Source organism: Crotalus tigris, unplaced genomic scaffold (assembly GCF_016545835.1).
Source record: "Crotalus tigris isolate CLP2741 ecotype Arizona unplaced genomic scaffold, ASM1654583v1 scf7180000017607.2124824, whole genome shotgun sequence".
Taxonomy (NCBI): Eukaryota; Metazoa; Chordata; class Lepidosauria; order Squamata; family Viperidae; genus Crotalus; species Crotalus tigris.
The window spans coordinates 1,651,293-1,677,628 of record NW_024096509.1 but is presented as its reverse complement, the minus strand read 5'-3'; the positions used below and the strand labels follow the sequence as shown (position 1 = coordinate 1,677,628).

Below are 26,336 nucleotides of genomic sequence, written 5' to 3'. Positions count from 1 at the left end.
CTGTAATATTAACATATTAATGTCTTAATATCAAAAATCTGTTTTTTGAATTTAGAAGTAATAAAAATAAAAGGAAATACATTTGTTTGAATTTATTAAGTTAAAAATTAATTATAAAAATAATTCATAATTCTACATAACTATAAAACTGCATTATATTGATCAAAGTCTCTCTAGATTGTACTATTGTAATTAAATTCGTATACATGATTATATCTGGTGGCAATCTCATTTAGATATTCATTTTGGTTATAGATATTTTGGGGAAATTGGAAAATTACAGAGCAGCCTTTAATAATTAATGCTGCTATAATTTTATTGTCCGTCTTCCAAGATCTTCAACAGTTATAAAACATAAGAAATTAATTCAGTTTTTGTTATTTGCTGGAAAACGTCCTTTGATTCTTTTGTGGATCAATGGCATTTTAAAATGTGAGATATAACATTGAATGAAAAATTAATAACTGAGAATCTTGAAGAATTATTGAATAATTATTTTATTCACTATTTGTCCCACTTTTTAGTGATACCAACATAGTAATTCTAGATAGCTGCCTATATAAATAGAAGATTTGTATTCAATGTTTAAAATTGTGCATCTCATTTTAAGATTAATTAATCAAATAATGCAGTTATTTGAGATTTATTAATTTTTTATTTATATATTGATTTAATCTGTTATTGCCATCGGGTCATTGTTAACTCTTAGCAACCATTTCTCCATAAGGATCTGCCCCAATCTGATCTTTCAGCACTTCCAATAGTGTACAATTGGATTTCTTTTATCTAATCATTGTCTTAGTTGTGGCTCTTTCTCCTGTTCCTTAAAGTTATTCTTACTGCCCGTTATTCTTTCCTGCTGGTCATCCTCTTCTTTCCCCTTTCTCAGTACCTTCACATAATATGTCTAAAGTAGAATAATTTGAGCCTGATCATTTGTGCCTCTAGTGACAGTTGATTTGTTTGATGAACCATTAGTTTACTTTCTCAGCTGCCTGTGGTATTCTCAGGAGTCTTCTCCTATACCAAAATTAAAAGAATCAACACTCTTCCTATCCTGCGTCTTCAAAATCCAATTTTCATTTTTTTAGAGTGTCACAGGAAAACCATGGCTTGCACTATTCAGAATTTTGTTATAGGCATCTGAATCTCTTTCCCAAGACTTTCATGGCTGCCCTACCAAGTATTAATATGCAACAGATTTCTTGAATGCTTGTTTTTTTATATTTGATGGTTGATCGTAAAAAGCAGAAGCTATCTACCACTTTGCTATATTCACTGTCAATTCTAAGGCTGGCTGCTATACCTGTTGTTATTAGTTTGCTTTTCTTTATATTTTAGTCTTGGTTTTTCTTCTACTGAGCTCTCTGACTTGTATTACTAAAGCTTGCAGATAATTTGCATTTTCAGCTATCAGAGTAGTGTCATCAGCATAATGTAGGCTATTGATGTCTCTTCCTTTATTTTTAAAACCATGCTCATCTTCTTCCAATCCAGTTTCCTTTAATACATATTCAGCATGTAGACTGAATAAATAATTAAGGAAAGATTATACAGCCATGTTTCACTCCTTCACCGACCCAGAGGCATTCTGTTTCACTATGACTTCTGCTCTGTGTATAGGTTTCACATAACAGCAGGAAAATATTCTGGGATTCCCATCTTCCTAAAGAGATTCCATAATTTGATATGTTTGACACAATTAAAGGCCTTTTTGTAGTCAATTAAGCATATATTAAAATCTTTTTTGTATTCCTTGGACCTTTCCAAGACTGTGTTGATAGTCCTTACAGGTGGGCCAGGTCAAAGAAAAGGAATGCCTGGAAATTCTCTTTACTGTTGTCACAATTTGAATATCTGGCATTTCTCTTTCCCTATATTCCCTTAAGGTAGATCTCTAATCTGCATTAGATGATCCTAACCATTGTTTTACTAATACAGTGAATAGATTGCAATAATTGCCTATTATGACTGGATTTCTTAATCAACATTTATTCAGTAAATCACAATGGGGTGATGCACACAACGAATTATTGAAAAAATCACAGTGAATAGTTCATACAATCAATGGCTAAAAAACACAATAGCCGAATTGGCCCAAAACCCAAATCAAGCAAACCAGTTATGGATTAATGTAACACACAAATCCAGCCATTATGAGAATACTTTATATGAATAATATGGAAGAGCTATTTTCATGAATGTTACAGTTCTAGTGTAGAACCCAGGTTTCTACTCTAGCCCTTCCTGAGTGATGCCAACAGGTAAACTGAGACTACAGCACACAGAATTACGATTGTGCCAGTTGATGTGCCAAGCTTTAGTTAGCTTGTCATAATCATAATTAATATTCATTGTTGTTGTTAATTCCGAAGTCATATCCGACCCATCGCGACCTCATGGACAACGTTCCTCCAGGTCTTCCTGTCCTCTACCATCTTCTAGAGTCCATTTAAGTTCATACCTACTGCTTCAGTGACTCCATCCAGTCATTAATATTAATATTCATAGCCTTCCCTCATTTGTTCTGTCTAACCAAACTGTTTATCAAAATTTAGTCCTATTTTTTTCTCTTAGATGAAGATAAATTCTGCCACGCTGCTTGATTTGTGCGCTGAGCTGTTTTGGCTTCACATCTTTAAAGACATTTCTCAACTGGACTCCAACTGAATTTTAAAAAGTTTATCCAACAGAGTCATGTTAATTCCAATTCTTTTTTTCTTCCCCAAAAGGAAAACTGTTCTGTATGATGGACTAGAAGACCTCCCTTCCAATTTTGATATTCTATTATGGACAAGATTGCAAATGCTGTTAGTTTAACTTCAGCAACTTTGTGTAGGTTTCAGTAACACTTAGACTTATATATTCCTTTATAGTGCCTCCAGCATGTTGGCTGGGAGTTGGAGGCCACACATCTTAAGGTTGCTGCAATTCAGAAACATCGGTCTACCAATCAGAACTATTAGTCTCAAATACTTTTCCTAGAAACGGAAAGTCTATAGGACTGTTTGACTACTTTATACGTAGTACTATGGACAAAGCAAAAACTTTAAAGGCTGCCACTAAGTCATATATCATATATTGTTTGAACGGTAGTGATATCCACTTCCATACTTCTTACAATACATTACGGACGCCTACAATACATCAAGCCACCACAAATAAAAATGAACCGAGGGAGAGACTTCAGAATACTGTAGCAACAATTCCATTCTCCGTAGCTGTCAAAAAGGTGAAAAAGCATCAGCAACTACTTAACGTCCTGAAGATTCCGACTACGCATGCGCGGAAATAAAGGCAGTCAATAATGGGTTCTAGAGAGCTTGACGACTTCGCGTTGCGCAGGCGTACTAGCTTGCTTCCTTTACGGTAGCAGCTCCTTCCCCCGAAACTATCATGGCGACTGGATTTGAAAGCGAGCGGGTCTTAGCGGCGCGTAAGGAAGAGAAGCGTCGCCAGCGCGAGGCGCTGCTGCAGCAGGTGACCCACCGGCTCGGCTTTTCGCTCCGCTTCCTCTGGCTTCCTTGGGGGAGTCGTGGGTTTCTGATCTTTAAAGCAAACTCCAGATTTGGGACTCGCCTACCTTGCTGTCTCTTTAGGACATGACCGAGCCCTTCCGTCTAGACCCCTCGGCTCTCGGCTTGGAGACGTCGCCATAAAAACAAATCCTTTGTTTTGAAGGGCTGCGCCTTATGCCAGATTAGATGCCCGATGTAATAAGTGGGCTTCTTTATCTTTTTTCGAACATTTCCCGGAAATTATGGGAAATGTAGTTTTACCAATGAAGCCATCTCGTATTGCTCCTAGAAAGATGCTCCCATGAATTGCAATCACTGGCAGTTTTGGAATCGGGGAGGGGCAGGGAACCCCCCTAGGACTAGGCAATGGCCATTCATTTATTAATATAGATCTCCCCCTCTACCCAAATGCTCTGAGTGGTAACCAAAGTAAAATGATCAAAGTAAACCCACTGTTATTTCATTCTCAGGGATCTTCATAAGGAAGTATTTTTGCATCTGCGAATACCTGTTTAGTCTTATTTACAACTAAATTCTCCCACTGGATTGTTGCTATTTCATTGGAAATGAGAGAATTAGTCTTGTACAAAGTCCCCTTTAAATTGTAGGCAAAGTATTAATGCATCATTGAATCATTCTGAGTGGGTATCATAATGAGAGTTCCTTGATGCCCTCTGAGCTTGGTTGTTTTCATGTTTTCTGCAGATGTTTCATTACCCAAACTAGGTATCTTGGAGTCTTAGTGGACAATCACTTAAATATGAGCCAGTAGGGTGTGGCAGCTGCCAAAAAAGTCAACACAATCCTCAGTTGCATTAACAGAGCGATAGAATCAAGATCATGTGAGGTACTAGTATTGCTTTATAAAGCCTTGGTAAGATCATACTTAGAATACTGCATTCAGTTTTGGTCACTATATTATAAAAAAGATGTAGAGACTCTTGAAAGAGTGTAGAAAAGAGCAACAAAGATTATTAGGGGGCTAGAGGCTAAAACATATGAAGAACAGCTGCAGGAATTGGGTTTGTCTAGTCTAGTGAAAAGAAGGACTAGGGGTGACATGATAGTAGTGCTCCAATATTTGAGGGGCTGCCACAAAGAACCTGAAGGCAGGATAGGAAGCAATGGATGGAAAATAATCCAGGAGCGAAGCAACCTAGAACTATGGAGAAATTTCTTTACAGTGAAAACAATTAACCAGTGGAATGGCTTGCCTTCAGAGGCTTTTAAGGACAGCCACTTGTCTGGAATGCTGCAGAAGGGTTTCCTGCTTGAGCAGAAGATTGGATTAGAAGACCTCCAAGATCCTTTCCAACTCTGTTATTTTGTTATTCAGTGTACTGATGATGTTACCTAGTTTGAGTAATGAAACATCTGCAAGAAAACAAGCTCAGAGAGAACTGAGGACCTGTCATTTCAACCCTGAGCTACAAATATTTTCCTTTATTGATTATCATAGTATCATGCTTACCTTTTTTGTACTCCTAGTTTTTTTTATTTCATAGTTCATTTTAAGTTGTGTGTAAGACAAAAGAGTAGTATGGGCTGAGAAATTTGTACAGGGAACAAAGGGATTCAGATACAAGTTCACCATCTGCCATAGATGGTTATTATTTCCTTACAGAGTTATTGCTGTGAAGGAAAATGGAAGGAGGGAATTATAAGGACTTGAGTTTTTGAACAAAAAGTTGGGTAAGAAATATCAATCAGTAAATGATTTCCTTTTTTGCTCCTTGGTGGTCTTAGAGTCAGGGGAAAGTGTCTTCTGATGTACATGTAGATATGTGTTATTTGCAAGTCAGGTGGTATCTTTAGGTGGAAAAGGATCCAAAGAAATGATTGCATTCAGAATTTGTAACCTTTATTAAGCTCCTGCAACATATTTATTCACAAGCTATAAGATTCTTGGTAAGATTGAAAATTAGGAGAGCCAGAACCTGTTTTAAACTTCACAACCGGTTTGCAAGAACTGTGTCAAGTTAAAAAAAAAATTAAAAAATGGGATATTATAAGAAAATGTACTTTAGGATTATTCCACAAATATTGTTTAGCTCAAGAATCAGTTTGAGGGTCTATAAAAAACTAAAAAGAAGAATGCACTCATGGAAACTTGGGAATAATTAATTCAGGCAGCCAGAGGGTATAATCGTTTCATTTTTGGCAAAATATTACTATTTATGGAAAGAAATTCTTTTTTTATGTTGGTTTCCCACCATTAGTGTGGGAAAAGTTCTACAAATTAGAAACATTTTGGGGGCATTTTATGGCTCCTATCCTTATATTAGGAGATGTGAAATTATTGTAGTAGTTTTACTTATTGTAGACCACTCCAATCCCAAAGGATTCTGGCAATTCACAAAAAGCAGAAATAAGGACAATGAAATAGTATAAAAATAAAGATTCTAAACCAAAGTAAGATTACAGACAATGAACTCAGGCCAAAAATATGATGGAAAAATCTATTTTTTAGAATCTTGTGGAAAGCAAGGATCACTAATGCATATAATAATTTCTGTGTGAATCAATAGCACAGAATTCCACTATACTAAGATGGTTGATAAAGAATTAGCAGTCCTATGTTTGCATTTCTTGTGTCGGATGAGGAAAGCACATCTTTCTCCTGTCCTGGCCACATTTTACAGAGGCAGGATTGAGAGTGTTTTAACAAACTGCATCACTCTCCGGTTTGGTGGTAGCAGTGCCTCAGAGAGAAGGTCCATACAGAGAATGATAAGGACAGCTGAGAAGATTGTACGAAGCTCGCTTCCCGTTATTCAAGATACTGCTTATAAGCGCTATGTACTTTGAGCTCGGAGCATTGTTAGAGACCCCACACACCCACTTCACAGATGTTTCTGTTGTTCCCCTCTGGAAGGAGGTTTTGAAGTATTTATAGCAGAACTACTAGATTCTGTAATAGCTTGTTCCCTATGGCATCCGTCTTGTAAATTCGCAGGATTTTTTTTTTTTTTGCCATGTATATGTATACATTTGAACTAGATTGTGATATTTCTCTCTGTCATATGTGTGTATGTGTGTATATGCATAATCCTATTTTTTGAGAGCTGAATGCAATGAAATTTCATTTTTATGTTGATTAGTGTACATTTAAAGTGACAATAAAGTATCCTATCCTATCCTATCCTATCCTATCCTATCCTATTCTATCCTATCCTATCCTATCCTATCCTTTGCAGGTGATAATGTCAACCAACAGTGATACTGAAGAAAATTGTTGATTATATCTTGAAGGATCAATATTTCAATATATGAGGGAAGACTAGACAGTTCACTGGATGTATTAATAAAGCTAAATTTTAAATGTTGATATGTAATGAAGACTGTTTGGAAAACACACTGATACTTGAGGAAATCAAAGACAATAGAAAAAAGGGTGTCGGAAGACAAAACAGTTTAATAGTATTTCTGATATGAGCTTGAGATTATAAGAACTTGAAGCAATTATGGACAGAAAATCCTTGCAAAGAATCAGAAGTGACTGAACAATGGTTCATATCAGAAATACTATTAAGCTGTTTTGTCTTCCAACATCCTTTTTTTTCTATTGTCTTTTATTTACTCAAGTATCAGTGTGTTTTCCAAACAGACACCTTCCTATCAACATTATTTAAAATTTAGCTTTACTGAACAGTGATGACAAAATTGTTGCTAAATGATTAGCAGACCTGAAACTTAATTTATTATACAGGAATATAGTTACTTTGCAGGGAAAACCTTGGAATTCTGCTTGATTAGATAAGGGCCCCCAGTAACTATTTTCATGTGTGTGATGAGAATACTGTAAGGCTGAAATATTAGTGATTTATATAAAGCAAAAACTTTGAATACTTCAGATAAAGACTGACGTGCTCTTAAAGGAAGCAAGAGCATTACAGTAATGCAGCCTTCTAAGCTAATAATGAAAATCAGGAAAAGTGATAGCTAGTAAAGTCTGTATTTTTCTGTCATACAGCCTACATTTTTCTGTCATATTCAGAATACAGTAAGTAGGTAAAATGATTTTGAATCTTTATAGAAATGGAAATATGATGTAATAGGTATAATGGACACTTATGTAGGATAGGCTCCATATTGGAACTATGAGAAAGCACTACTTATTCATACATTCAGTTGAGCCACCTTGAGAAAACATCTTCTCCCAGCCCTGCTTTCAAGTTGCCTTGTCATCTGTGGATATACTAGATCAGAGGTCCCCAACCTTTTGGGCACCAGGGACTGGTTCCAGTTGTTTGAACCTTTTATCCTATCATATGAACAGCAATTAAAGACAAAGCCAGAGAACACATGCAAGTTAGATTTAGCCAGTTGCCATTTTGTCACATTATATAGGAGTATAATGATTGAAGGATGCAGGTTGTTCAAAAAGAATAGAAACCACTGTAAGGCAGGAGAAATTAAAACTAGCAGCAATCAAAGTGAAGTACAGTAATTTCAAAATAGTGTAACACATGTTGAAGATCAGTTAAGTGAAGAATGAATAAGAGCAGGTAGAACATATGTAGCCCAGAATTGAACTGCAAGGATCTTGGTGCTCTCTGTCCTTTATTGTTTGCTTGCAAATGTTTCATTATCCAACTAAGTAACATCATCAGTGCTAGTAAGTGTGAGGCGTCTCCACATTTATGTAGAGCAGCGGTTCTCAACTTGTAGGTCGCGACCCTATTTGGGATTGAACGACCATTTTACGGGGGTCGCCAAACAACGCGATCCGCCATTTTTCCCTCGGGGTGCCATCGCACATGCACGCCGCGCATGGGGGCAGCACCGTGCATGCACGACGCGCATGGGGTGGCGCATGGGGCGGCACTGCGCATGCGTGGCACGTCCTTATGACCGGGGTCACCGTATAAAAAGGCTGAGAACCACTGATGTAGAGTATCTTGCACTGCCAGTGTTGGTATGGGGAAGGTATAGTTTTCTCCTTAATACCATGTTTCCCCGAAAGTAAGATCTACCTTAAAAATAAGCCCTAGCTTGATTTTGGGGGATGGGCCTAATATAAGCCCTACCCCCAAAATAAGGCCTAGTTTTGGGATGAAGTGCATGCCTAAAAATCAAGCTGGGGGGTGGAGCTGCCCCACATGACCTGCACCACTTACTGTTGCAGCCAGACCTCCCATGATTCAACACCTGCCTCACCTCACCTCGCCAGCTCACTTCTTCTGTGGCCAAAGGAAAGCCTCTGCAGCTGAGAATGGAGCTCTGGCCTGCATTTCACTGCCAGAGGCCTTCGACCTTCGGCCTCTGGCCTTAGCTTGGTTCTCGGCTGCAGAGGTCTGAAATGCAGGCCTGAAATGCAGGCTGGAATTTCCTTCTCAGCTGCAGAGGCATTTCTTTCAGCTGCAGAAGTGGACCAGCTGGGCAGGGCTGTTGGTGCCGTTGCCGCAAGGTGAGACCGTGGAAAAGACGCCCCTTGAAAATAAAACCTGGTGCTTCTTTATAAGGCAAAAAAAAAAAAAAAGAAAAGAAAAGAAAAGAAAAGAAAAAAGACCGGGTCTTATTTTCGGGAAAACACGGTAGTTCCTTGATTAGGATATTGTTTTCTGCTTGGTTGTTCACCTGGTGTTTAATCCCTGCTTGTCTGGGCTGCTCAAATAGGCTGCTGAAGAGGATGTATCCTGGGCTTTTTAAGCTTTTTTATTGTGCTTTTTGAATGGGATGTAAATGTGATTTATGTTTATGTGTCTATTAATGGCTGATTTGTCTGAATATCAAGCTTCTAGGAATTCCCTAGCAATTTTGGATTTAACATGATCTAGGATGCTCACAATTTCCCAGTTAAAATTATGAGTGAGTCTGTTTCTGTGTTGTGAAACTAAGCAGTTTTCATCATGTCTTCTGACTGCTAGTTGGTGTTCACAGATACACTCTGCTAGTATTCTGCTTATTCATCTTGCATAGAGGTTGTTACGGTCTTTACACTGAATGTTGTAGATGACACTGTTTTTTTCTTCTTCTTAGGTTACTGTGTTTTGGTTTCACTTAGGATGTTTTGGAGGGTTTTAGTTGGTTTATGTCTATGTAAATTCTCAATTATCCAAGTCATAATTGTCCCAAAGGTGCGTTTTCCAAAAGGCAACTGGACTTTCTTGGTGTTTTTTTTTTTTTGAAAATTTCTTGGGGTTGGCGGCCCAGAGCAGAGGAAGGGGGAAAAGAAGGGATATGTTTGTGCAGGGGATGCACACATGTGCGTGCACATGAGCATCCATTGCTTACGTGAATGGGGCTGCAAACACCTACGATGCTTGTGGCGATGCTTGCATGAACGGGGCTGTGTGGATACACACACACACACGTGAGCACCGGCCAGCCACTCGTGGCCACAGCCCACAGGTTGGGAACCCCTGCGCTACAGTGATACTGTGTAGTTATAATAGTCTGTTGGTTGTTTCAGAGCTTTTTTTTGTAGTATTATTTTCATAGCTTGTGTTAGTTGTGCTGTAGCGGATGGAGTGGTTAGGCACTTTTTGATAATGTTGCATTTTCGTGAAGATCCAGGTCAGATGTATCTCATCAGCACTGGGAGGAAGAAGACAGCTAAGATCAGCTGTGGGTGGCAGGAGCAGTGAAGTGTAGGGCAGCATTGGTACAGGGTGGAGTGTGAAATGGCAGGGTACGGAAGAGATGCCAAAGGGCAGAGATGGGGGGAGTTGAAGTACACAGTTAAATATTGTAAGTGTAGATGGGCTGTTAAGCATCCCAGTTTTGGGGGGAGTTGAAGTACACAGTTAAATATTGTAAGTGTAGATGGGCTGTTAAGCATCCCAGTTTTGATCACATGACCTGATCATAACTTGAATAGGAAACCCTGCAGAAGATCCAGGGCTGTAAGATTCAATAGGAAGATAAAAAAACACAAAGAGAATAATGGGAAATCATTTCTGTATTCTTGTCAAACAAGTTACATTTTGTCTGTAAAGTCCCAAGAATCAAGCTTTATTTGAGAGAGACTTGAGCCATATCATAGGTGCTAATCTACAGCGAACTTCTCTACATTTCTTGTAAGGCCATTCTAACATGTAATTGTAAGCATATATTCTTGTGTTTCTAAATAATTCTGCTTATGTTTGTATGATAATGCTAGGTATATGTATAGATATTGTTCCAATACTCACAAATGAATAACATGGATGAATAAATAATTCTTAATAAGATTGGCAACGCTATTAATATATCTTAGAAGACCAAGGGTCTCTCAACAGAACTAGACTTGGAGATGTTGGAGGCTCTTAGCAGTGGCAGTAAATTAATTGACTTTAAAAAAAAAATACCAAGGCTGCTTGATATGGATGGTTCATTAGAAAAAACCATATAATGCTGTGCTATTGCTAGAAATGTGATTGGGCTTTCTAACAGTTGCTTAAATGGGAGTCAATTAAGAAAAATTTCAAAGGTTTATATTTTTCTTATTTTGATATGATAAGATGGGCAGCCAAACAAACAAACAAACAAACAAACAAATAAATAAATACAATGCACTTCTAAAATGCCAGTTTTCTCCAGCCTGGTATCCTTCAGATACCAATTATCAACCTGCCACCCTATTCTTTGAATTTCCAGATGTCTGCTGATAGGGAATAATGTCAGTTGTGACTCTAAAATATTGGCTGGAGGGAAGAGCGCACATATTTGGAGAATACTGATCTTTGTTTTATGGTGGATTTGTATCTTGTTGAGTTAATCTTTATTATTTGTGTTTCAATCAATAGTTATATATTTACTATACTTTAGAATCAAGAAGCAATTATCCAACATGAACCAGAAATGATGAAATCACCTCAAATTAACCCTAAATCAGTCCAGATGTAACCCCGAAATAATTGCTGGCATTGCTTGATAAATTTATTCCTGAAGCTTACTTAGGAAAGGAAAATGAAAACGTTTTACTCTAGTCTGGTTGTTTCCATATAGCTAATGAAATATTGAAGTTTCTTTTCTTTGGAAACCTGAACCAAATCCTGGGGAAAGAGTAATGTTGGGTGGATAAACTGTGAGTAGTTCAGAACTGTATAGATCAGCGGTTCTCAACCTGTGGGTCGCGACCCCATTTGGGGTCGAACGACCATTTCACGGGGGTCGCCAAACAACGTGATCCGCCATTTGTTTCTCAGCCGGCGCAGGGGGCGCTGTCGCGCATGCGTGCCGTGCAGGGGGCGCCACGGAGCGCCGCCGTGCATGCGTGCCGCGCATGGGGCATCGCAGGGGGGCCCGCCGCACATGCGCACTGCGCATGGGCGCATGGGCGCTGCCACGCATGTGTGCCACACGGGGCAGCACATGGGGCGCCACCACGCATGTGCGCTGCGCAGGGGTGGCACCGCACATGCGCACCACGCAGGGGGCGGCACCACGCATGCGCGCCGCCTGCTTATGACCGGGGTCGCCAGTCTAAAAAGATTGAGAACCACTGGTATAGATGCAGTTAGTTCCTGAACTGTTACCATTTGTCATTAGCTAATCAAGCAAGTCTTATATGAACAGGACCATACCAATTTTAGCTAATATTTTAAAGTTAATATTAAGTAGGTGTTAATATTATATATGTGTAAATAATAATAAATAAAAGTATGTTCTTCATGGTTTACTAGCTTTTTTACAATTAATAAGTTACATAGATTGACAGCAAACAACTCTAAAATAATTCACTTCCTACTCAAGGTGGCTCTGTGCCCTGTGTGTTTGTGTATCTTCTTAATGAAATTCAAATATGTATTCAAAAATTAATGAGCACAAACTTTGAATACCGAGTATTTATGCCCCTGAAAAAGTAAACAACATCTAAAATTAGGCATTGAATTTCATTTGCCCAAGATAGCATTAAATGAAAACAAGGCTATTAGGAGAACATAATCCTATTATATATAATATGTTTATAGTTGTAGTTATTGTAATAGGATGTATTCATTTGCCCTATTTGTTAATTTTAAGCCTGGCCTCTATTGAAAAAGATAAGGAAAGTTTATTCACTATTGTAAATTCAATAATTCTTCCAGCCTTAGGTATTTCAGTATGTAACTTTAACTGGGTTAAATAGCTCATTCCTAAATCTGTTTTGAATTAGAGACTTATCAGATGATTTGGGTAGCATTGAAGCATGGAAATAGAGTAAGAATTTTATGTTATCAGTTTGTGTTTATTTTGTGATGTCCCATTTTTGCCATTCCGCAACTAGGAACTAATGAAATTAAGTAGTACTGTTTATCCATAATCCTGTTAGCCTTAATTTTATGTATCTATTATGGCTAAAAAGAGAGCAGATCATGGTATCTGAAATAAAATGTTTGTGAACTTGGGTGGTAGTGGATTTTGGGGGGGGGATTTACTTTGTGCAAAATGGCAGACAGGCTTTTATGCATGTCAGATGTTAGCTTTTTCAAGGTCTTATTATCTGGAGTTTCATTATTCTCTGTTGCTAGGCAGGAATGAAAACTCTATGAATAATGTATAGAGACACGTATCATCAGAATATCACAATGTGAGTAAAGGATGCCCATCTTCAGCAAAAGTCCTACAATCACATAACATATATGCCTATCTGCTTGGTTATTATGGTATGATAGAAAACAACAACTGTTTAAATTTTTAAGTTGAAACCATCATATCTGATAAATGGAAGAGTACATGGGGCCAAACATTGAAGGACATTGCTAAATCAGCACAAGATGTCTTGTTACTATACTTATGAATTCCCTCAGTGCTGACTGCCAGAGGGAATTATGGAAAATCTATTTAGAACAGGGTCTCTCTGTCCTTGTGAAGAGTAGTATTGAAATATGTGAAAAGGAGAGTGACAAGACTTACTTATGTTCTGCTCACTGATTTGTGACAGTCATCAAAATAGAAACTAGTTTAGGAGAACTGCAAATTCTGGGATATTTTTTGAAAAAAGTGGTGGTGCCTGAGGGGATGTTAGAGGCACATCTGTGGAACTGTCATTCCTTCTATGGCATAACTAATATTTATTTCATTTAGATTTTTTATATTTTATATTTATTTTATAGAAAGTTATGTCATTGATTTATTGATTTTATATATATGTATATATGTATTTTTTATTGATTTTGATTATAATAGTAAAATCTAATACAAACTAAACTTTGTGGTTTAAGACAAGAAAAGAGAATAGAAAGGAATAAAAAGTATAACAGAGAAGAAAAAGTAAGAATATAATAAAGAAAAAAGAATACATAAAGTGACTTCCAACTTTTATTATGTATAAACAGATTTAATAACTCTTCATCTCTTCTAAGATTACAAATGTTTATCTCTTCATATCCCATCTCTTATCCATAAACAAATCCATAAAACATATTTTCAGTTGGGGGTTAGAAGGTCCAAAAGGGTTGCCAGAATTAACATACTTTGTTTTAATTTTGATCAAATAAACCAACTTTATATTTATTTTACTGCTAATAGTCTTAATATGTAGTTCATTCAAATATTGTCACAGGACTTGATTTCTCTTCATTTCTTCTTTATCCCTTTGTCAGAATTCTCCAAAGCTTTAACAACCCAATAGGAAAATCCCATAGCAAAAATTATTCAGGTCACTCTCTTGGTTTATCATTTGTATTTTCCTTTTAAAATTTAAAACCTTATCCAGTTTATTTTATAAATTAAGTGAAACATCCTTTTGTAAGTCATTCTCTTGTCAGTTGTAAACCCACTTTCCATACCATTTTATCTTGTCGGATAAAATGTGTTGTACATCTGTTATTTGTTCAATAACATCTTTTGGACATAGACGGCATTACTGACATTGTTGATACTGTGGCTATTTTCTGATTCCCATTCTTCAAAATTCTCCTTCAGTTTTTTTATTGTTGCAATGTTTTGCAACTTTTTAAAGGCTTGTGATGAAAAAACTTAATTCCCTCTAGTGTCCACATTTTGAAATCATGAAATTACTTGTCCTCCTTTTGTCTTGTAAAACCAAAGCAATATATTTTTCATAAGAAGTTGTTTGTACTTTATCATTCCAAAATATACAAAAATTTCAGTATTCCAATTCTAGCTTGACCCCTAGTTTGTTTATAACTTTCTAAGATCAAAATCTTATTTAGTTTTTTTGCTGTTTATTTCAGATTCTTTAAATTCTTAAGTTTATGAATAAATTTTCTTTCGTTCAAGATTGAAAGCAGATTTACTCAGCATTTTCAAACTTGTATTCCAAAGGTCTGTAATTAGCTTAGAAGTAATTAATGAGCAATTTCTGAAAGTGATCAGAAAGGCTTGTGAACCTTGTGTCCTTTGAAAGTTCCACGTGGAAGTTCCCATCAATCAATTATATTTGAATGCTCCTGAAACTTGTGATTCACAGTTGAATTGATTCTATCATATTTGATTACAGTACTTTGGTAAATGAGAAGCTTTACTTTGAAGTGATATTAAAACATTAGATATTAAAACATGTAGAAAAGAAAAATGTTATTTTACCATATCTATTTTGTATTTATCTTTATAAATTTATTGGTCATTTTCATAAGTAATATATTTAGAACTGTATCTTTATGATATCAGCATGCTAACATCGGATGTTCTTGCTTTGACAACAGATGGAAATGCAGCCATTTTACTCTTTTTACTCTTAGTTGATCCTGGGAGGGGGAATGTGGATGAGAGTCCAGTTAGTCATAACAATAATAACTCAGCCATGGGAATCCAAGGTTATTGTGTCCAGAGTTGATAAAGATTTGGCGGGCTGGAAAGCTGGGGAGAAAGCCCATGCTTCAAGCTAATTGGGGAATGTGATTTATGACTGTTAATTTGAGGAGGGAATTGTGCTGTGTTACTTTGTGCCCAGAGGAGGGGAATTCAGTTTTTGGCTTTAACTATGTAGTGCGGATACTTTGTTTCTCGAATAAAAGATTCTTTAAGGTAAACAATGCCTCGAAGTTCTTTTGAAGAGTTTCATCTGTTGGAACCATGGCATATGACTTACTTGGACTTAATTATAAGATGTCAATTTAAATCACTATTCAAGAAGACTCTATTTAAAGTATTTTCCTGTTCATTTACATTGTGATATTTAACAATGTTATTTTTAAAACATACATGGATGAATAATTAGAATATTGTAAGAAAATAAAATGGGAGATTTTCTTTCCTTCTTTCTAGAGATTTTTTGCTAACAGAGTTGGTGTATTTAAAAGAATGGGTACATGTAATTTCCTATTCAGTGTCAGGTGACAGACATTGCCTATATTTTAGAAGTTTTGGGCAGACTTTTAATTTGCAGAAATCTATACTAACACCCATTTAGCTGAGCCTAGTATATAAGATACTAGAGCTGTGTGGAATTGTGAATTTTCTCCACAAAAGGCATTTCAGAGTGCAAAGGACCATGGGAATAGCTTCTTTTCTTAGGATTACATAATCATAGAAAAAGATGTAGCTCTGTTAATAAATGCAGAATGGTGGTACATTTGTGTCCCTTCATGCTCTAAAACACCTTTTTGGATTTGAATGCAAAATAAGGTATTTCAGATACGCATTTATGAATAAAGAATCTCATATCCAGATATTTGATTTGAGTGCCAGAACTGAACAGCACAAATGGACCCTCCTACACAAGAAGCTTTTGGAAATGGACACTTTGCCCTGATTTTCTCTTCAGCAGATCATCCAGAGATCTGTTGCTAAATCCAAATACATAATTCTGTCAAGCTGTCAACTGTATGATCTGACATCTATTAATATATAGATTCCTAACTAGTAAATGTGAACTATGGCTAATTTATAATAAAAGGGCTAATCTATTGTGGCTTTTTAGTAAGAGGTGGACATGGTGCTGGACAGCCTTCTGTTATTGAATGCTGAAGTTGCAGTTTTGAAAATGATAATTCATAATTATATTTGTTGACTCAGTGAAAACTAGCCCGTTGCCATGTGGGCATGAGATTTTAAGAAACAGGATATCTTCCTTCTGAATGTTCTTATTGATATGTGAGTATATTTATATTTGAGCATCTTATTAAACATTCCTCATGTGCCTGGAACAGTAGAACTTAAAGGTATTGCCTGTGATAGAAAGATACTGGAAATAATCTATACTACCTTAAACTGGCTCCATACTTTTTTTTATTACTGATTATCTTTACAGGAGGGAAGAGAAGACAGTAGCCCAGAGCTGTTTGTTTGAGCAACTATATTTGGGTTGCACTTATTTTAGTCCTAAACCTTGATATGGTGATATGTACAAAACTGGGTTCTTCTCAAAGCCCATATCTGCACAGGGATAGGGCTTTGAGAAGTATCCATTTCACGCGCTTTGTGTTTTGCAAAAATAACTAAATTATTTTAAATTGAGAATAAAACAGACCCATTTGGAAAAATTCTAAAATAAAAATTCTAATAGCATATTTTAAACTAGGTAAGCCATATCTAGGTAACATAAATATTTTAGGGAGGCTAAAGTAATTGGAATAGTGTAGCAAAGATATTGTCATTACATTGTTCCCAATGGGTATGGGAAACAATAACAATAGCAAATCATTTAGGAGGCATGCATATGATTAGAAAAATATACAGTAAAAAGGAAAAAAGAATATGCCAGTCTAGGATTCCAAGCAGTGCAATTCCACAATTATATTTGTGTGTGTGTGTGTGTGTGTGTGTGTGTGTGTGTGCACACGGGCCTGAATGTAATACAATATTTGAATAAGTCTTAGCTTGTGAAGATTTAGATTTCAGTAAACATATTCTTTGATAAATAGGATGATTTACTTTAGGTTTTGGAATTCAATTTTCTTTTCCTTAAGCATTCATAGGCGTATTATAATTTCTAGATCATAAGAGCAAAATTAAACTCACTATAATTCTTTTTCTTTTAAAACTCTCCGGCTAGTCTTATGCTTTGTTGATTTGGTGTAATCAAGTATCTCTGAGATATAATGGAGCATCACTGATTTATTCCAAATTGAGTATTTCACTGAAAAGCTAAGTATTACTTTATACACATATTTGCAATTTGCTGCATTATCCATGTCCCTTTTTCCACTTTAGGCAAAAGCTAATTATGAAAAAGATGAAAGACGCAGGGAACTGAAGCGATTGCGAGGGGAAGATACTTGGATGCTGAATGATGTGAACGAGCGTTTAGAAAAAATGAAAAAGGTAAGACTTGCAATGGGCAATATATTAATGACTCTGGGAAAGTCATGTTTTAAAAGATTGCTGATATTGCTGTTGCAATCATTTTTAATTTGTGAATAAGCAAAAGATTTGCCCACTTGTTTCCATTCTAGTTATGCTGAACAGGTAACAGTCATTTAAAAATAATATCAAAATATTGCTTAATTCAATTAAAAAGAGATGAAATATTACATGATGCGGAAATGACTGCATTGCTATTACCATCACCAAAATACTTCTCCAGCATGAGGATGGATAATCCATGGATTGGGTTTCCTGAAGTCCCTTCTAACCAATTAGATTAAGTCTGTGAGATAGCCACGCCTCTTTCTGGGTCATGTTTACCCAGTTCCGACTTAGTCTTTACCCAGACAAGGCGCATTGGTTCAGATCTCCAGATTCAGGTTGTAAATTTTCCATTTTCCCCATCCGTGGATTATCATTCCTTTCCCCTTTAGTTTACCTTTAAGTTTGCTGAATCCTTGTGCTTCTTGTTCCGTCTCCATTCCACTTCCCCCCCTCCCTATTGCTGCAAGCCTCAGCACGAGGCTTGAGTTTCTCTTTTAGGAGCCCTTTTCAGAAGCCACGGAGTTTTCTGCTTGCCTCAGCTGATCGGTGGGCCTCCGTGGAGACCCCGAACGACAGCTGATTGTCGGGGCTTCTTACCGGAGGATTGCGGATACCGGCGGATCGCCCCATGGCTGGCGGCCACTATTTTGGTCAGATCCGCTTCTCCTGCAAGCCTCAGCATGAGGCTTGTGTTATCTTTTGGGAGCTTTTTCAGAAGCCGCGTGGCTTTCTGTTTGCCTTAGCTGGTCGGCGGGCCTCCGTGGAGAGCCAAAGGACAGCTGATTGTCAGGGCTTCTTAACCGGAGAATTGGCTAGTGGCAGAGCATTGCATGGCTGGCGTCCGCCATTTTGTTTTTGAGGCCTGTGCTTCCAGACATTTGAGAGTGTACACGTGGTGGGCGGCCGCCATTTTTGTAGGCCCGCGCCTAGGCTACACGTGACTGCCAATCATCAGTTGAGTGTTTTTTTCCCTGTTTTCATGAAATTTCTCTGCTATTAAATTAGTGAACAAGTGAAGGGAGCTTTAATTTTGGGTGAATCATTTAGTTTAAGAGAAAGATTCTGATTACTTCTGGCCTCACCACGCGGCTGAGGCCGCCATTTTTTCAGGAGGGCTGAGTGTGTGAAAATAGTCACAATCACATCTGTTTCCACCTCAGCCTCACCCACTGACATTGCCTCTGGCAATATATTGTGACAGTAAAATTGGATTGCCTTGTCATTGGGAGCTTTTTATTTCACATACTGGTCTTACCAGTCTCTACAGCAGTGGTTCTCAACCTGTGGGTCGGGACCCCATTTGGGGTCGAACGACCATTTCACGGGGGTCACCAAACAAGGCTGTCCGCCATTTTTTCCCCTTTTCTTTGGCCACGCCCCTGGCACCCGGTGATGTATAAGTGGTTGGGGGTCACCACAACATGGGGAACTGTATTATGGGGTCGCAGCATTAGAAAGGTTGAGAACCACTGCTCTACAGTCTCACACTGGGCCTCAGCGCCTAACCTTTTTTTCCCAGACCCATTCTCAGACTTGCGCTGAAAGGTCTTAGGCCTAGCTCCCTTGCAAGGAGCCCATACTGGTTTTTCCAGTCCTTCCAGTGTTTCACATTGGACCGCTTTTCCCAGACTTGTAAGTTATTAGCGACGGTTGAATACATGGCCGATACCATGTTGCACGCCGCCAGATTTTCAGCCAGGGCGATCACAGCCAACGTTTCTACCAGGCAGATGCTTTGGCTGAAGCAATGGCAGGCGGATTTAAAATCCAAAGGATGCTTGACCACTGCCCCTTATTCTGGTGGAAAATTATTCGGGGATGTCCTGGAGCCCTATTTGATAGAGAACAAGGACAAGAAAAAGGTTCTTGCTCACCAGGCCAGACGATCAGACAGAAAGCCTGCCCCTTTCTATCGCAGACAGGGGTTCCAGGGCAACACCCAGGGTTCTGATTGGCCACAACCCACATGCTCTTTTCCTCCCAGATCGGACCGTCAAATGGACTGCTTCGTGCCAAAGCCCAGGCAACAACCACAGGCTAAGCGGCCCTTTCGGGGCGCGGGGGGCCATCCCTATCGGAGGAATAAGTGACTCTGGGGAAGGACCCCCCCACAGGCGGCCGGCTCTCCCTGTTCTCTCAGAACTGGGAGCACATTACCACCGACGCTGGGTCTTGACGCTGGGTCTTGTCCACCATCACCAATGGCCTGACCTTGGAGTTTCTTTCAAAACCGGCAAACCAGTTCATTCAGTGTCCAACTCCTTCAAACCCGTCAAAACGGATTCTCATGAAGGAGGCCATTTCCCATCTTATGGAAATAAATGCAATGGAACCAGTCCCTCCCGATCAGAGGTGACGAGGGTTTTACTCAATCCTCTTTATAGTTCCAAAGACCTCGGGAGGATGGAGGGCCATTCTGGATCTAAAATGGTTAAATTATTACCTGATATACAAAAAATTAAAGATGCAAATCCTGCAATCCATTTTGGCCAGCATACGAAGGAACGACCTCCTGATGTCCATCGATCTCATGGAGGCGTACCTACATAGTCCAATATTTCCACCACATCGCAGGTTTCTCAGATTCTGCTACAGATCTTATCACTATCAATACAGAGCGCTTCCGTTTGGCCTTTCATCTGCCCCGAGGTTCTGGCAGTTCAGCTCAGACTGGATTCCATTCGGATCCAGTGTTACCTGGATGATATCCTCATTCAGTCAGTGTCTGTCCCGGCTGCACGGTCGGAGGTGGGCCGTACCCTAGAGGTGCTACAGAACTACGGGTTTTCTGTGAATTTCCTCAAGAGCCAGCTGATCCCATCCATGCGGCTCCTTCATTTGGGAGCAGTGATAGATACAATACACTGCATGGTCTACCTATCGCCAGATCGCATAGCCAGTCTCAGGGCCTTGGTCCACCAGGACGGTTCCCCTCCTTACTCTCTCCCAGCTTTTAGGCAATATGATCTCCTGCATTGCCATCGTACCCTGGAAGCAGACTACACTCCAGAGCTCTTCAGTGGTTCCTTCTCCCCTTTCAGAGACGAAAGCTAACATCCTCCAACAGGCAGGTGAGGTTGACTCCCCTGGTATCGAAGTCACTCAGATGGTGGAGTTCTCGGGCCATTGCCAGGGCTCAGAATTCAGAGAACGGTCACGGATCGTTCTCACCACAGACACCAGTCTCTTCGGTTGGGGGGCACACCTCCAGTATCAGATAGCCCAGGGGAGATGGTCTAAAGAGGATTTGAAACACAATATAAATTGGCTGGAACTCAGGGCAATTCATCTGGCGTTGTGTCATTTCAGTCACAAGGTGAGAGGTCAGCATGTTCTTGTCCTCAACGGACAACATAGCAGCCAAAGCCCATGTGAATCGTCCAGGGGGAACCAGGTCAAGTTCTCTGATGACGGAAGCCAGACTGCTCTGTTCCTGGGCAGAGGCCAATCTAGCCTCAATCAAGGCGGATCACATCTCGGGGTCAATCAATCAGCAGGCAGATGCCCTCAGCAGGGTGACGGTGGATCATTCAGTGTGGCGTCTGGATCCAGAGCTGTTCCTGGAAATATCTCACAGAGTGGGGCATCCAGTTCTGGATTTGTTCACCTCAGCAGTGAACTCCCAACTCCCAAGATTTTTTTCCCGATTCCCGTCACCGGAGTTGGAGGGAGTAGATGCTCTGCCCATACCGTGGCCCCGGGGCCTTCTCTACGCTTTTCCTCCGTTCCCCCTTCTTCCGGCTGTCATCCGCAAGATTCTACAAGAGAAGGCGGAGGTGGTTCTCATAGCTCCTCATTGGCCAACGCATCCGTGGTTCGCCAATCTCATGAGTCTGTCAGTATCGGCACTGTGGAAGATACCTCCGGGCCTAGTAACACTCAGTCAAGGGGCGCTCCAGCACCCCGACCCTCAATGGCTACAGTTGACCGTATGGTGCTTGAGCGGAGATGTCTGACTGAGGAAGCTTACCCTCGGAGAGTCATTGATATGATTCAAGCGTCTAGACGTTCGTCAACAAATAGAGTTTATGACTCCACTTGGAGGAGTTTTCTATCTTGGATGTCAAGCATCAGGTCCAGTTGTCATCTCTCACTGTGCCTCAAGTTCTACAGTTTTTACTGGATGGAATAGATCACCATCAAGAGGCAGGTTGCGGCCTTGGCCACGGTACTCTCTTGTGACGACTCTTCCTCACTAGCGCATCATCCGATGGTCCATTCGTTCATCAAAGGGGCAATTAATACTAGACCTCCAACCATTCATCGGTACCCCTCTTGGGATCTTTCGAAGGTTTTACAGGCCCTTACCGGGTCGCCCTTCGAACCGCTTCAATCTTATGATCTCAATATTTTATCCATGAAAGTAGCCTTTCTGGTAGCAATGACTTCGGCCAGACGCATATCTGAACTGACGGCCCTCTCGGTCAGGGAGGATCTCTGCCTGTTTTGGCTTGATTGCATAATACTGCGACTAGATCCCACCTTCATTCCTAAGGTGAACTCCTTGTTTCATTGGTCCCAGGAGGTGGTGTTGCCGAGCTTCTGCCCTAGACCACCCCATGACTTGGAACGCAGCTGGGACACCTTGGATGTCCGCAGGGCACTCCGCATTTATCTTAAAAGGACTGCTACTTTCTGTAAGTCAGAGGCACTTTTCCTTTCCTTCAATCCTTCCTCTATGGGACTCAGGGTCTCATCTTCCACTATTGCCCAGTGGATTAAGGCTTGTATTGCCAGGGCATACCAATCACAGTCCTTAGCCATTCCTTCACGTATCACGGCCCATTCTACCTGTAGTGCGGCCACCTCTGCGGCCTAGGCCACTCATTGACGAAATCTGTCAGGCGGCGACCTGGTCATCCCCTTCCCCATTTATTCGTCACTATAGAATTGATAGGTTTGCTTCGGCAGATGCTACTTTTGGCCTTAGAGTATTACAGCGGGTTGTCGCATCTCCTGCACCACAGGCCCTGCCTGTTACCCCCCCCTAGGGACAGGCAGGCTTTGGTATGTCCTAATCTGTGGATTATCCATCCTCATGCTGGAGAAGGGGCGTTGTCTTACCTGAACGCCTTTTCTCAGTATGATGATGGATAATCCACTCCCGCCCTTTGATGATTGATGGGCACTGTGGCAGGAGTCTGGGTACCAATGCGTCTGACTTTGTCTGCTGTTTCGCCCTTGTCAGAACTGGGTAAACGTGACCCAGCAAGAGGCATGGCTATCTTGCAAGTCTAATTGGGTAGAAGGGACTTCAGGAAACCCAATCCGTGGATTATCCATCATCATGCTGAGAAAAGGCGTTCAGGTAAGACAACGCCCCTTTTCATTCATCATCTTTCTGTAATCGGGGAAAAAAAATCCAAGAGAACAAGCAAGTTTAAATACATGCTCTGTAAAATTTCAGGTTTTAACAATGAATTTTTAGAAAAAGCAAAATGGGGCAAGTGCTTCAAAATGTGATAATAGGAAGTACAAGCCAAATTCAGTCTAAGTCCCAGGATACGAATTTTCCGTTGGGTTAGCAAAAAATAAATAGTTTTTGAATTTAAAAACAAATTCTGGAACATCAAAGCAAATGGAAGAAATAATTGTGAAATGTTGAATTGATGTTCAGCATAGATAATGACAATGTAATTGTTACATATTATTAAGATGTACAAAATACCTCTTGCCACCAATAATTACAAATAATCCAAATAAGATTAGTTTAGAACTCAGTAAGCAAATATTAGCACTAAAGGATCAACACAATCCAATTGAAACAATGAGCTGAGGATATGTACGTAATGATTTAACAAAGGTATTAATCTGCAATAGTCATCTATTAGACCCCCCTCCTCTAAATCATTAATTAAATTAAACATATTTTAAAACCCTTTTTAAAAGTTATTAATTTTCTGTAGACATGAAAGGAAGAAGAATTGGCAAAGGTCTGGAACTGATAGTCACCTAGGAGTGAGAAAAAAGAGTGAGAATTAGAGGAATGTAAAAAATGAACAAAAGTATAGGTGGATATTGGGAAATTTGTGATCAGTCTCTCTTACTAGTTAATATCTAGTGAAGAGCCCTGCGCTATACTGACATATGAGAATAAGAATGAAAAGATTGGAATAGCCAAGGTAAACTGTTCTGGAATAAGTTCAGAGGAAGGAGAGAAAATTAGAAACTATTAAAATAATGTAGACATGGAACAACCAAGACATACAGCGATAGCATCTCCTCTGCAAGGGAGCCCAGGTTCCTATGAACATGAATCAAGTAGTGGCTAGGAGTGGCAGTTGTGGCTAGGTTAACCTTGGTCAGTTTCAGATTGTATTTCCAGTTGTTTCCATTCCTGCATCAGGAGGATTCACTTTCAGTCATTCGTGGCCTGATCACTTTCAGAATGGATTACTGCAATGCTATACTGTAATGCTAAAATACAATGAGGGATTGTGCTTGAAGAGCATCTGGAATCTATAACTGGTTCAAAATGCAGTGGTATGGGCAGTTATGTGAGTTCTTCAATCAGCACATGTTATACCACTGCTCTGTGAGCAGCAGTGATTGCTACTTTGCTTCTAGTTTCAATTCAAGGTGCTGGTAATGACTTATAAAGCCATACAGTATATGGGATGGGTCAGGTTTTTTGAGTGACTGCCTTTCGCTGAGGCAGGAGAAGCAGGAGAGGTGTTGTCTTTGGATCTAAAGGAACAATTGCCTCTTATAAGCTGCCAGGAGCACCTTACTAATGATAGCACAAATGCCCCAAGGGAGGCCATTTTCTATACTACCTAATGCTAGGTACTATAGAAAATGGCCTCCCTTGGGGCATTTGTGCTGTCATTATAGAACAGTGGTTCTCAACCTATGGGTCAGGACCCCATTTGGGGTCGAACAACCATTTCACGGGGGTCGCCAAACAACGCAGTCCACCATTTTTTCCCCTTTTCCTTAGCTGTGCTACTCCCTTTTATTCTATTGGCTTTTGAAAGCCAATAGAATAGACTCTTGAATAGAGTCTAATTTTATTGGCTTTCAAAAGCCAATAGGAATTGTCCAGGCTGTCTCTGCCCTGCTGAGCCCGCCAAAAGTCCCATTCTGCAAACGGTGCTGCACTAGTTGAGTAGTCCTCGACTTACGACCGGTTGAGTAATCCTCGACTTAGGACCGGTTGGGGGTCGCGGCATTAAAAAGGTTGAGAACCACTGTTATAGAAGCTCCACACAATGCACCCCCCAAAAATCTTCAAAACCTGTTTCATCACCCTGCTGTGGTCAGGAAACTGCAAGACTTGACCTTGACTGACTGGCACATGACTTCTGGAAGGGAATTGAAAGTCTGAGACTTTTGCAGCTTTGAAATTATATGAAGATCCCCCTTCCCTTTTATTCAGAAAGCAAGAGTGAAAAACAAGTAGCCTAGTTCAGAATGTGCTCTAAACTGCTAGACTTTCCTTAATATGAAGGAAAAATCAACATGTCAGTGAACTCCTCAAAATAATGATCTTCTGCATTGCCTCCACAGCTAGTAATGAGGAATATTTGCTTTGCAAACATACTTAAAGAATCCAGAGTTAAAAAAACAGTTCATCAATCCTTCCATATGAGACAAAGAAAAAGAATGGAAGGTAAAGAATGAGAATGGGGAAATAGTATAAAGAGAGCTCTCTATAAATTGTTGAATGTCATTCTCTAAAACTAGAGATAAATTCAAAAGCAGAAAGTGGGAGAAGCTAGAGGGATAGTGGAGGAAAGAATGAACAATGCCACTATAATAAAGAAAAATTCTCATAAGTAGTCATCTGAAAAAGAAGAGTGGAAAACTATCTTTATGCCTTTTCTTTATCACAAATGCTTCTGTGTTGCTTCAGTCATATGTTATATATATATATATATATAACATATATATAATTGTCTCCAATTGCTACATAACATTTCCCAATTCACTGGCTGCTGGTGCTGATAAGGAATGAAAAAATGGAGAAATGCAGCTGAAGGGTCCTGAGCAGGGAATGAAGGGTTACCTGAAAGAAAACCTGTTACAAGTAGTGAAAGTGATTATTCAGAGCTTTTCTTACAGCAACCCTCTTCCTCCCAAGGGCTCCAGATAACTGGTGAGTGTGATTCCTAGTTCTAGTGCACATTTGCAGCCAGGAGCAACCTGACCAAAGTAATTTTGATAATAAGAATAAACAGTTCAACTCTTTATTTGGCAGTGATAGGCTCTGCAGAAGTGGAAGAAATAGGATGAGATACATTTTGCCAAAGCGAAATTATTTTACCTCTCTTTTTATCCAAGGTCATTATCAAGCAATTATTTCTTCCTTCCCATTGCATTTCTTGATGTACTTGATTTGCTGTTCAGGGGAACATATAATCCCTTCATCTCCCAAATAACTGGTTCTGAAGGCGACACTTTACTGTATTAAATAAGCATTAAAACAATAGAGCTGAAGTTCAAATAACATAGGGCATAATGAGTTATAGTTACAAAGGGTATGACGGGAGCTTTTCATCCCATCATAATGGTATGGGTGATAACAATATATATTTTACAATGGCACAATTCTGGTGTAGTAGTTAAAATGGGGCAGAAGTATGAGCAGAACAG

At 39.4% G+C, this 26,336-nt stretch overlaps 2 protein-coding genes across 2 annotated transcripts in view; both read left to right on the top strand.

The window, feature by feature from the left end:
• The first annotated feature begins 3,335 nt into the window (after positions 1-3,335).
• CWF19L2 (CWF19 like cell cycle control factor 2) overlaps positions 3,336-26,336 on the top strand; it is a 98,777-nt gene continuing 75,776 nt past the window's right edge. The window contains exons 1-2 of the mRNA XM_039322126.1: positions 3,336-3,480; positions 17,544-17,654. Coding sequence (XP_039178060.1) covers positions 3,397-3,480; positions 17,544-17,654 — 195 coding nt within the window. The 5' untranslated portion in view covers positions 3,336-3,396. The remainder of the gene's footprint in view (positions 3,481-17,543; positions 17,655-26,336) is intronic.
• On the top strand, positions 17,661-24,459 carry LOC120298392. Its single transcript, XM_039322135.1, has 2 exons — positions 17,661-22,378; positions 22,930-24,459. Exon 1 carries the CDS (start codon positions 20,704-20,706, stop codon positions 21,871-21,873), a length of 1,170 nt encoding a protein of 389 aa, XP_039178069.1. The 5' UTR covers positions 17,661-20,703; the 3' UTR covers positions 21,874-22,378; positions 22,930-24,459.

Excerpts from the sequence above, each read along its gene's own strand:
- LOC120298392 (XM_039322135.1), top strand. The coding sequence starts at position 20,704 with ATGATCTCCTGCATTGCCATCGTACCCTGGAAGCAGACTACACTCCAG.